Source organism: Echeneis naucrates, chromosome 17 (assembly GCF_900963305.1).
Source record: "Echeneis naucrates chromosome 17, fEcheNa1.1, whole genome shotgun sequence".
NCBI lineage: Eukaryota > Metazoa > Chordata > Actinopteri > Carangiformes > Echeneidae > Echeneis > Echeneis naucrates.
In genome coordinates, this window is record NC_042527.1 from 2,441,874 (window position 1) to 2,454,604 (window position 12,731).

Here is a 12,731-nt window from a genome sequence, read left to right on the forward strand (position 1 = left end):
CAGATGTCACAGTTGATTTAACGGATATTGGACTCACTGAGTTTATATCCGAGCCATTGTCATTTGATTTTGATAGCCTTTTTTAGTAAGACTTTTCTAATCCTGTTCGTTTAGTTATATTGTCAAATTTCAGTCTTGGATCATGCAGACAGAGAGATTTAGTAAGATTGCAAAACAGGTTTAGTTGTCAGTTAATTGCCATGCTTGTTGTTGAGTGAGTCTGTTGCTGTAAAAACTTACTGTGAGGCGAGACGTGGTCTGCGCAGACTCATGCTGTAGCTCCTCTTCCAGCTCTTTTTGCCCTGCCGGTTCCTTACTCCATCCTCCTGGTCCATCATTTGTTCCAGCAGTGTCTGGTCATCAGCATTGAGAGGTGCCACGCTAATGTCTCGGACAGCCCTGAACTCACCACAGTTGTTCAAATGTTCATTCTCCAAGCGGAAAAAGTTCCACACAAACCGCCTGAAGGGGAAAAAAACTGACCATTAGCAGACATATATATATGCATTTTAGTGTGGAAGGTAAATTTTGTCTTTAGATGATATTAGAATAATCAGTGTGTGTGTTTTTTTTTAACTGGTATAAAAGTGGAACAGTTTTCAATTTTTGAATATTAATGAGGCAATTTGTTTGAATTTTTTGAATTTTTGAAATTGAATGAGTGATTCTGGTATTGAGAATATTCTTTCTCATTTGAACCTTTTCCAAACCACATGGATTTATTTAATCTAGCAGTGAACCTCACTGCTGCAATCTATAGCAGATTGAGGTCTACTGTTTTACACTTTCGAAAAACAGTGAGTTTACATTATGGACAAGAGCAACAGGAGCTGGAGGAAGAAGAAACAGGGTTGAAATCAAGTAGTATACCTAAAGACCTCCAGTGGGGCGAGAACAGTGGCCAGTATATCAGAGATGCCATGTAGATCAGGGATTGTGCTGAGAGTGACAGTTAAAGTCCATGAAAAGCGCAATAGCACATCCTCCACTATAGCACTGTAGTAATATGCCTGAGGAAAAGAGAGAACATAAACTTTATATCCTGACACTGGAAGAGTCACACTCATCTCTCAGCCTATCCCCTCCACAAAATCCAATCAAAATAAGTTTTATTTATACCAAATCATAACAGAGTAACTTCAAGCCACTTTCCATAGAGAGCAGATGCAAACCAAACATTTTCTAGGATTATTTAAAGAAACCCAACTAATCCCTCCATGGAGCTTTCTCCAAATGTGCACTGGTACCTTGTGTGGATAGACTATCTCCTCCCTCAGGAAGGTGTTCTCTCCAGCATTGCGGTCAAACAGGCCCCAGTCCATTTTCAAATCCCATACCAGTGTGTAACATGAGCTGATCACTAAACAGCTGATGTACAAGTATAAGAAGATCTGGGTATCAGCATGCTTTTCCGCTGAGGAGTGAGAGAGGGAGGGAAAGAGAAAAGTTGGATGGCTGCAGTAGGATCATCGCTTAGTTTAAAAATGGGGAAAAAAAAAAATCAGTCAAAGAATATTGTTTTCTGAAAGCAGCATACAGTCCAGGTCTCTGCAAAAACATCATCTTGCCTACGTCTTTCTCTGACCGTGCTGTTACTACAGTATGGGGCATACTGTGACACCAACAGCAGTGAACAAAGTTGTTACATCCTGGGTTCTATGCAACCCAAGATGGTCATGATTGGTTTGACTGTGCAGCCAGAACACAATCCAGCAAATTGGTTCAGTACCTGACCTGATGGGTACAAAATTACCTGGCTCAAAGCATAAACTTTCACATAAAATTTGGATGGCAATGCAGAAAGTGAAGTGGTTAGTGCTATAATAGTGTCCCAGGTTCTCCAGTCAGACTCTGTGCTCTAGGCCAAAAAAAAAAAAAGAAAAACATCTACGTGTGAGGCCAGGAACACACTGGAATTGGGAATATCTTGGTTTTCATTTGGGGGTCATGTTAATGGGTTGGAGTCAGACTGTAAATAAAAGTGGATGTTGACAGCATCTTCAACCGCTCATCCGTTTCTGGGTCATGGGGGTGCTGGAGCCAATCCAAGATCAATCTGGGCGAGGGTGGGGTACACCCTGGACAGGTCGCCAGTCCATCACAGGGCCAACACACAGAGACAGATAAAAACCAACCACACACACTTACACCCAGAGTCACCAAATAACCCAAACATGCATGTCTTTGGATGGTGGGAGGAAACTGGAGTACCTGGAGGAAACCCATGCAGGCCTGGGAACCGAACCCACAACCTTCTTATTGTATTGCATTACTTCTTACTTGATTTATTTATAGTAGTTAGTATTGCTGCCTCACAGTAAGGTCATAGGTTGGGCTTTTCTGTGGGGTGTTTCCAGGTTCTCCCCATGCCTGCGTAGGTTTCCTCTCACAGTCCAAAGACATGTCTGGGTTGATTGGTTTCCCTAAATTGTCCATAGGCCTAAATGTGAGTGGTTGTTTTTCTCTGTGTGTCTCTGCAATTGGCTAGTGACCAGGGTGTACCTCAAACCTCGCCTGGAATGTTGGCTGGGATTTGTTCCAGGGTTGGGTATCTGTGAAACTTACAGATACCCAGCAGAAAATGAGTGAGAGAGTAGCAATATTGGATTCAGGTACTGAATCCAGTAACAGTATGGTAACAATTCCGTCCATTTAAAATACAGACTTTAAACATCCTAAACAACCTGGAAACAGAAAAGTGGTACAAGATGAATGAATAAATTAATGAATAAAGGGTACTAGAACTAAAAGTTCCTGGTAATTCTCTTGAAGGAACTAAAAAGCTAATTCACTAACCAAGGGCATAGTTTTAGTGGCTTGTTTTTACCTTTGTGGGTGCTGTAGAGAGCAGCAAATGTGACAACAAAAAAAGAAGTAGAGTATTTCCCGGCATTGACCAAGTGAGGGAAGGCCCGTTTGGTGTCACGGTAACGTCGCAGACATTGGACAAACCGGAACCATGCAGGAAGACATTGGATGACAGCACGGACCCCATAGGAGTAAGAGTTACACACGTCTTTGCCTGCAAACACACAACACGAATGTGAGACTCTTGTCACAGGGTCAATTCTGGAAGCTATGTTATAACCTCTGTGTCACCTTTACTGCTGATGAGCCCATCAAGTTTCTTCCAGTCCAACTCAAAACTGTAGAAGCAGATCATGTACTCCAGATCCATCAGAACTACCACCAGAGAATTCAGCTGGTCAGCAAGCCAAAAGTCTGCAAAGCCCACACGATGGAACGGAGCTGTCACCACACGAAACTGCAGAAGACAGTACACATCAGTCAGTCAGGTCCTTGGGAACAGCAGGTTAACTACTCTCAAAGAAACTTTTTTCATGTGATGGCCATTTTATAGAACCAATTATAGAAAAATAATTGATAGATGGATCAATACTGAAAGTATGTGTTGCATACAGCCCTACATGCATGCAGCTACGGAGATACAAGAGAAGCAATTCAAACTCATCATTTCGTTTGGTTGACGAGTTTCCCACCACCAGTTATTCATAACCTTACTGACCCTCACAGACAAAAGCCAACTTTTATTATTTCTCATGTTCGCCCACTGCTCTTCCCTCTGAGATGAAGGAAAGGAAGCTTAGAATCAGAACTTTCAGTTACTAACTCTTAAAAAAACAAAAAAAAAAGACAGAACCTGTCTGATGTTTTTGAGTAAATGGAGTTACCAGGAGCTTGAGCAGCCAGAAACGTGACTTGTAGTAGCACGTCTTGAAGGGGTTGATGAGGAAGAGGAGAAACAGGCCATAGAGAGCCAGAGGGTTGGCCTGCATTGGCACCAGGATGCTGTCACTGAAGAGACAGGAAAGCAGGCTGACGCACCACAGCACCCCTAGTAGACCAGCAATCTGCTCTCACACACACAAAATATCCATTATACCCTGACAAATACAAAGTTAACACTTCTGTTTGTAACAGTGTGTCTGTGAGGTGAGTTTCAGCCATTTGTTTGTAAGGCAGCATGTTCAGACCTCAAAAAGATGTTGATGTGACAGGTTGTTTCTGGGATTGAGTTCAAATATGAGCACATGATTAACCCCTGCCTGTCTCCAGCCGTAGGTGTTGATGCCTGGAAGACAAACAGACAGTCAGCCAGACAGACCAACCGATCAGCGTGTATAGGTGTGTCGTGTGTATGTGTACCTAATAAGAATAGAAATTCTATCAAGAGAAACCCTCCTCTGTAGATCCTGACCATGGGCCAAACATCAGCACTACGTATCACCACTGCTCCTGATGAGGGAGTGAGAGAAAGCAAGATAAACATATGAAAACAAAGCTGATCCAGAGGTTGAATGTAAAGTCACATGATTCTTCTTTACAGGCGAATCCTCTTGATATCAGGACACTGCTTATGCAATTGTTGTAGAGCCTCTTCATTTTTAAAAACTGTGACCCAATCACATAGTCTGGCACTGTTGCTGATTAAATCTAAGTTCAACTAGGTACCCATGAGGCTGAGTAAAGACTCACCTTGCAAAGGTAAAGGAAGTCTTTTTAAACCATTTTTAAACTCTTACTTAAAAATGACACTAATTCAGAATTCATTGTTCATTCATCACAGTGATTATTTCTGAGAAATTAGTGTGTGCAACAAAAACATGTCATGACATGTCAGTCAAAGATAGTCACGTGATAATCACTGAAAGGTGCAGACCTTTACATCTCACAAATTGGTTTGTTATTTTGTTGTGTGTGGGTTACCTGTAATGACCACAGTAACCATTAAGACAAGAAAAACTCCACAATAAAGTCCAACCCGAAATGTAGTCCAAGCAGGCGCAGGCTGCAGGTGAACAGAGACATGGTCAACAACATGACATTAGGAGGACATATTGAAGACACAAAAGAAGACATAATGAAGAAATGAAGACGATATAACAAAGATGCAAAGATGGCATAATGAAGAGATGAAGAAGACATAATGAAGACACAAAGAGAACATAATGAAGCAGACACAAAGAAGACATAATGAAGACACAATCAGGAGTGTCTCTCTGACCTGTGCAGCTCCCAGTGGAGGCACCCTGAGCCTCTTCATTGCTTTCTGCCTATCTCCACCTTCCAGCTCTGTTGTTACCAGAGCCTGAAACACACACATGTCACAGCAGTCCTCTCTGCTTTCTTAGTTCTTAATCAAACTGAGATTTGAATAACAGTATGTGTAAACAGCATGACGTGAACAAAAGTTTTTATCACCCTTCTAATTATGAGATTTGGTAACTGTATTTACTCATTAGACCTTAGTTGACTTGTGGGACAGTGTGTGTGTGTGTGTGTGTGTGTGTGTGTGTGTGTGTGTACCTCAGTCTCAGAGATGAGCTGTGTGATTTTCTTGCAAGTGTAAAATGGAGCCACTTCCACGTGGGCCACCCTCCAATCAGCTCCCCTAGATGTCTCCAGAATCTTATCATGCTTCTTAAGGATCTTCCTGAAACCTGTGAAGTTCAGATTCTATGGCGAACCAAAGCGAGAGAGAGAGCGAGAGAGACACAGGTATTATGGGGGATAGTGGGGAGAAGCGATAGACACATGATGTATCATGAAGCTGTCATGGAGCCTGTATCATGAAGTTGTACTAACATGCCCAGAATTTGTTTTCGTTACCTAGCTTCACTTACCCGGACTTCCGTAATGCGGCCACTTGAAGCCAGTTATCAAATCCCTATTTAACACGGGTCTTCCTGCCTTGATCAGTGTGCATTTACATAAAACGTGCAGTTTGCTGTTTACAACCAATTGGCTCATGGAGAAGGCACTAAGAGCTGCATAATTCACCACCAAGGAGCAAACTATATTAACAAAATAGTTATAATTACCATAAGGCCAACACAGCCACATAGTGGTTAGCACTGTTGCCTCATAGCAAGAAGCTCATGGGTTTGATTTCCAGGCCTGGGGCCTTTCTGTGTGGAGTTTGTATGTTCTCAACATGCTTGCATGGGTTTACTTCAGTTACTAAAGTTTCCTCCCACAGTCCAAAAACATGCATGTCTAGGCTGACTGGTTATTCTAAATTGCCATGGCATGAGTTTGAGTATGAGTGGTTGTTTGTCTGTCTCTATGTGTTGGCACTGCGACGGACTGGATATCTGTCCAGGACGAACCCTGCCCTCGCCGAATGTAAATTGGGATTAGCTCAATCAACAACTCGGTCAGGAGCTTTTCTTTCTCTCTCTTCAGAGCTCCTTTTACGGTTCTAGCCCCCACATCAATGGGCTCTTAGATGGCAGCCCTTCCTGAGCCTGGCTCTGTCTAAGGTTAATACTGTTGCCAAGTGCATGTTCAAGGAGGGATTTTTTTCAATGTCTGAATATAATCTAAAATCTAGATAATTTGGTCTAGACCTGCTCCATAAATTAAGAGCCTTGATGTAACTCTGTTATGATTTGGTGCAGTATAAATACATTTGATTCGATTTGGAAGCAACCTGTGTCTGAAGTGGTATATGCTTTGGAAAAACAAGGTAATTGCAGAGAATTTTTTTACAGTCTTTATGCAAAATTTTGGTAACTCTGCATTTCAAGCAGATGAAACAAAGGAAAACGTTAAAATTACAGAAACAAACGAGCATTTATTAATTGAGCTCAGTGCTTTAGAACGTGAACTGTGTGTATTTATCTTTTTTTTCTGTTGATGTGATGTGAAGTTCTAAATCTTTACGGTTTGTGCCATCCCCTTACACATTTGTCTTAAAGTCTAGGAGGTCAAGGCTTAGGAAACTGGGACTGGGTCCATCTCTTTCGCTCCACCATTTTGGCCAGCTGCTAACTGAAGAAAGTGGAGGTCTTAAGGAGTGGATTTATCAGAGTTCTACAGAGGTTCGCTGCCAACAACTGCTCAGAGAGACTTAGAGATGATGAATCAAAACACTGATGAGTGTACCATTACCTTAATTGGAAGGGACAACACAAAAGCTTCAAATTAAAACTTAATTCTGTTTTATGTTGTGCTAAGACATTCTTAAGTCAATTATTACGAACAAAAGATACACATAATTTAACATAGCTGTGTGTGTGACTATGTCTGCACTGCAAAAGAAATGTAATGTTAATTGTTTATTTTGTTGTGCAAATGAACAGATGAGCTGCTGTTTAAATCAGTTTTCATGGAATCTGGTGAAAATTTCTGGCTTACTGGCAGCTTTTTTTTTTTTTCATGGAGCATTGTCCCTGTCAAATAAAGGTATACAATCCAATAAAAGATATTTTTGTGTGAATGTAAACCTGGTAGTTTTGCAGCAGTATGAGGCTGAGGTAGAACTCGGAGAAGGCCAGCTGCAGGTCTTTTATGTTTCTGTGTTTACATCGCTCCTGCTGCGACAGAGCAAACACTGTCTTCCTCCTCCTCAGGCCCCGTCCATTAGCTGAGCTCTCTCTCTGGGCGTCCAAGGAAGACTGCAGCTCATTCTGCAGTGTGGCGAATCGACGCTGCGCCTCAGCTAACTTCTCTGGTGGGGGAGTAGGAAACAGAGGGAAACTAGTTGAAAAGACAGATTAATAGCCATAATACTATTTATTTATTGTCATATTATAATATGACATATGGATGGGTTTCTCCCCTCGAAATTTTAAAATGGACTTCATGAATATACATTGGAACACTCAATCAGAATGACGGCATCCCAAAGGACAGCTGTGGACACAATGGGCCCCCTTCCAACTCAAATTCCATTTTGTACATTTTTACTTGGTGATTGGGTATTTGTCATTCTGATAGACGACCCTGTCTGTTGTATGTTGTATAAGTAATGCCAAATACAGTAAAAACAAAGTAACGATTTTTACATGAAGTTAATTCACTGAGTAAAAAAATTAACATCATGTTGTATTGACAAAGATTTGAAGCTAAAGATGAAGAACATAAACTCATTAGGAAAATGTTTACTAAGGTCTCTGTTGTTGTAGTTTACCCAGATCTCAGGTCAGACATATTGTTTATGCACCTCCAAATCATTCTGTCCACTCTCCTATGACCACTTTGTGACCAACATGGTGCTTCTTCCAGAGTTTGTGCACACTGAATGGTTGTGGCTCCATTATGTGTAGAAACTCTTCAGTCTGTTGTGAGTGAAAATCCAATAGCTCAGCAGCTTTAGATGTACAGACCAGGAGTAATCATGTCTCATTAACGCAGTGGTTCTCAAACTTTTTTTATTTTACTCAAAATTTATTTAAATGACGAATGTAAGGTAAAACCAGTAATAGCACTGGAGAAAATAAAAGTGCATGCCAATCAAAATGCCAGTTGTGTCATCACAGTAACAATGGAACATAAGAATTCAATTGAATGGGAACATAAAGGTCCAAGTGAACATAATAAGAATTACAAATCTGTCAATGACCATTTATTTACCCATCCCTCCTATACGTCAAATCAGTGCCCACTGCCTTCGCTCCGAGGAAGTTTTTTATTGTTCCGCCGCAGTTAAAATGCCAACGTCAATTATACTATTCACACTATTGTTCTGTCACATCTCAGCTCCCCATTCTAATGCTAAAACTAACCAGGTATAATCTACAAAATGAATACAATTATTAGGCTAAGTTGTTTGAGTACCTGTGGCTTTTTCCCCCTCCCATTTGGCATGACCCACCTGTAATACCTCCGTGGGTATTACAGGTGGGTCATAGGTGTAATACAAGAAATGCTGCATTAACAGAAGTCAAGGTGAAGCTCCTCACCTGGTCTATGCTGCCACGTTATTTGCAGATTGCACAAGTATTCCTAATACAGTTGTCAGTGACTGCATGTATTTGTGTTGTATTATTAGTATGATTAGTTGTAGTCATTACCAGAGTAGAATGTGTTGATCTTGGCCAGTTCTTTTTCACATGTCTGGAAGAACTTCTCCTCGAATTTGGCATAGTATCGCTTGACTGTGTCCTCATCTGTGACTGTAGAAAGAGACCAGCTGTTAGATACATGAAGAATTACTATCTTACAGGACCAATGAAATACAATGGAGCTGAATATAATTTGGGCAAGGCCAGGTAAGCATACAGGAGGCATGGAGGACTGATTGACCGTGTGTGGTAGAACTGTTATCTCTAGGCTAAATACAGATGAGCCATGTACTGTCCTGCTCTGACCAGCAGATGGTGCTGTGACATGGCAGCAGGTAAGTCATTAACCTCTGCAATTGTTTACAAGCTGGGACTGACATTACATATTAGGTCAAATGTTTTATATTTATATTTTACAAAGAAATTACTATCTATAAACTGTATATCAGTGTGTTGTCTCGGTCAAAAATAAATTTGATTTGACACACATCTCCACTAATCAAATGCAAAGACAACAGATGAAGACAATGCATGAGAATAAAAACAAAAGCACTCACAAAGGCAGTAATGTAATGTAGTAGCTCGAAGAATAATTGTGTTTTCCTTTTTTTGTCTGCATTTGTCATCATAGTGACACCACAGGGTGTGTCAACTTATTATGAGATTGATGCAGTCTTGCAGCTAAATATTTCTTTATTTCAGTGCATGTATGTGACCATCACCAGTTCTCCCTGGATGCTACTTCATTTTTTGATGGTCTTTTAATTTTGTTTTTGCAATTTACAGTTTATAATTTAACATAGGTCCAACAGAACAAAAACCTCCCTCCCCACCCCACCTTTCGCAAGTACCAGACTTTACATAGCCAAACATAAAGAAAGGGGGGATGACAGAGGACAGCAGCTGGGGTTACAGTACTATATCATCTGCCTCCATATGTTCAACAAACATTAGGAAAGGCTGCCAAATTTTGTAAAATTTTCAAGCAGTCCCCCTGATTGTGTATCAGATCTTTACCAACTTGACATGATTTCCCTAATCCAATGAATGACTGTATATTGGAGGTGTTCCATCTTTCCATTTCAGTAATATCAGTCTCCTACCTAGCAGAGAGGAGAAAGCCAACATTGCTCTTTCCCACATCTCAAGATGGGAGCCCATCTGGGCAACACCAAAAAGCGCAATGAATGGAGCTGGCGCAAGACTCGTTCGTTTTCTAACTAGTTTACAAACAAAAATTGAGTCTAACAGACAGGTTGGAGGACATAAGGGAAAACATTCAAGTTTTTGAATACAAAATTCCGGAACTGCAAATATATTAAAAAAAAAAGTAATTTGGAATATGATATTTTTGTACCAACTGTTCAAAAGAGGCAAAATTGCTGTCAATATACAGATCAGCCAGTGAGATCATACCTCTTCTGGACCACCTATCAAAGACCTCATTTATTAACGATGGGACAAACGTGATTTTTTGCAATAGGTGTAACATGAGACAGATCTGTAAGTGAGACGGATCTTCTGACGTGGTTCCAGATCTTGATTGAATGTAAAACAACTGGGTTAGAAGTAAATTTAGAAATGGGCTGTGTGAATGACAACTTAAGAGCACAGTAAGGCTTTTAAAGAGTTTAAAGAAGTGGAATTTACAAATCCCCCCTCCAGATTTAGCTATTCAGTGTCAGTATTGTCATTATCATTATCTTGTATAGGAATACTCATTTTTTTTTTTTTTCTCCCCTGCTGGTCCCATATTTCATGAATTCTGCACTACAGCTCAACTCCATGAACTTCATGCAGCAACATGTTCCTGCCTACACCCCCCCCTCTCCAATGCCTGTCTCACTCTCTCTCTCTCCCACTCTCAACCCAACCAGTCGAGGCAGATGGCCGCCCCCCCGAGCCTGGTTCTGCTCGAGGTTTCTGCCTCTTAAAGGAAGTTTTTCCTTGCCACTGTTGCCGAGTGCTTGCTCATCGGGAGATCTGTTGGCTCTCTTTAAATAAATTTATAAAGAGTTTGGTCTAGACCTGCTCTATATGTAAAGTGCCTTGATGTAACTTTGTTATGATGTGGCGCTATACAAATAAATCTGATTTGATTTGATTTGATCTGTCCTGTTCATCAGCTGGGGCAGGCAGAATGAATGTTCCTGGTGCCTTGTTGTCCTAAAACAGTTTTACTCTGCAAAGTCTGAGATACTCCTTTATTATTATTATTATTATTATTTATTACTCCTTTATCAGTAGTGGCATTGGTTTGCTGGTAAAGTTACCAGAGTGGATAGAAAGACTGAATAGAAACAGGATAGTGAAGACGGGGGGGGGGGGAGCATAGAAAAACAACAACAACAACAACAACAACATAAACCATAAGAGAAGGGTTTTCCATACAATGTGAGTTGTGCACCTTAGGGTCTCTACTATTTGATGAAAAACTTGTCACCAATGTGACATTGATTGACATGAGGCCCTACCTGCGCATAAAAGAAGCGCACTCTGACTGACCTTTAAATTAGCAGTAGCACAGAATATTCGTATTCCACGGCAATAGAAAATAACTTCCGACTTCTTTTCTTTTTGTGAGCAAGCTTGTTGAAAACTTTATTGGGATATAAACTCAATTTTTCTTTGGTTTTGATTCTATGACAGTATACGACTTTTTGGTGGTGAAAGAAACGGCATAAAGAAGATGTTTACACTCCCTTTGTTGTTGATGTGATGTTGCTTGTGGACTTGCCGTTGTCTTCTATTGTTAGAGACATTTTCACTAACTATGATAAAACCGTAGCACCTAGAAACTTCAAAATTTTTGTGCATATTGCTGAACTTGTCCTAAAAATGTTTGCATTGAAATTTTCATTAAACCATGCCCACTTTTGTTGTATAAAGGACGCCTTTCATATGTTAATTAGCTTGGGCCGCCGGCACACCGAAGCCAGTGGATGAGCCAGGGGTTCCCCATACAATGAGACCCACCCGAGAGCCCTGGCAATGCCCCAGCAGGTGGACACCAGTGAAGTTCCCAAAAGGGGGAGGGTGCAGGGGCAGGGGGCTGAACCCGTGCCACTGTGATGCACACAGACCAAGGAGACTGCAGGAGAGGGGGAAAGGGAGATCTTCCATGCACCAGGGGAAGCCCCCAACCCCTGCCAGAAGGGAGAGAGGAAGTGGCGAGCCATCAAACGACACCAACGTAGGTGGTGCCCTTCTCATATCTAGGAATGTGGCTGAGTTTATTAGAAAGCTATAACCCTGACAACCCCGAGTCAAGACTAGGAGGCAGAGCAGTCTGCGCCTAAGTCAGAGTGGTTTCCTGCCGAGAATAGAACAGAGTCTCTGTCTATGTCTATGGTTTATAGAAACTGTGTCTGTTCCCTGATCACCTAAATTTAGAAAAGTTACTAAACCTAAATTAATTACTAGGGGATTTCAATATTCATGTAGATGTAGAAAGTGACAGCCTTAGTTCTGGGTTTCTTTCCTTACTAGACTCAATTGGCTTTTCCCAGCATGTGAATGAACCCACTCACAAGTAAGCAAACTATTTATACCGGGGCTGAACAAGTAGGCTACAGCTAGTCCGGAGCTTGCTTGTCTCTCTGCCAGACTGATTTGAACATTACACGCGTTGGCACCCTCATTGCCCCAAAATGTCAAAAAAGAGGAAAGTGGATGCAGAGTGCAGAGTTTTCCAGGAAAAACAGGTCATCCTCCTATTTATTCACGGAAGTGAATGGGAAAGCTGTGTGTTTGGTTTGTTCACAGCATGTTTCAGTGCTGAAAAAATATGACGTTTGTCGCCACTATGAGATTCTTAATGCCGCCAAATACAACAACCTTCAAGGACAACAAAGAAGAGAGAAGATGAATAAATTGTTGGCGGATCTGAAGAAACAGCAGTCTGTGTTTACTCGTAGCCGA

The 12,731-nt window shown here is 41.2% G+C and overlaps 1 protein-coding gene across 5 annotated transcripts in view; it reads right to left on the reverse strand.

Annotated features, from left to right (window-relative positions):
* LOC115057168 (xenotropic and polytropic retrovirus receptor 1 homolog) overlaps positions 1-12,731 on the reverse strand; it is a 47,567-nt gene that overhangs the window by 1,444 nt on the left and 33,392 nt on the right. For 2 of the 5 annotated variants that reach the window (XM_029524062.1, XM_029524061.1), the window contains 14 exons: positions 8,820-8,921; positions 7,251-7,474; positions 5,329-5,478; positions 5,027-5,110; positions 4,729-4,810; positions 4,168-4,257; positions 3,996-4,093; positions 3,693-3,872; positions 3,527-3,583; positions 3,100-3,265; positions 2,828-3,022; positions 1,248-1,414; positions 871-1,010; positions 241-462 (listed from right to left, as the gene is read on the reverse strand). In XM_029524062.1, the coding sequence (XP_029379922.1) occupies positions 241-462; positions 871-1,010; positions 1,248-1,414; positions 2,828-3,022; positions 3,100-3,265; positions 3,527-3,583; positions 3,693-3,872; positions 3,996-4,093; positions 4,168-4,257; positions 4,729-4,810; positions 5,027-5,110; positions 5,329-5,478; positions 7,251-7,474; positions 8,820-8,921 (1,957 nt within the window). The remainder of the gene's footprint in view (positions 1-240; positions 463-870; positions 1,011-1,247; positions 1,415-2,827; positions 3,023-3,099; positions 3,266-3,526; positions 3,584-3,692; positions 3,873-3,995; positions 4,094-4,167; positions 4,258-4,728; positions 4,811-5,026; positions 5,111-5,328; positions 5,479-7,250; positions 7,475-8,819; positions 8,922-12,731) is intronic. The other 3 variants (XM_029524064.1, XM_029524063.1, XM_029524065.1) reach the window with 3 other exon arrangements.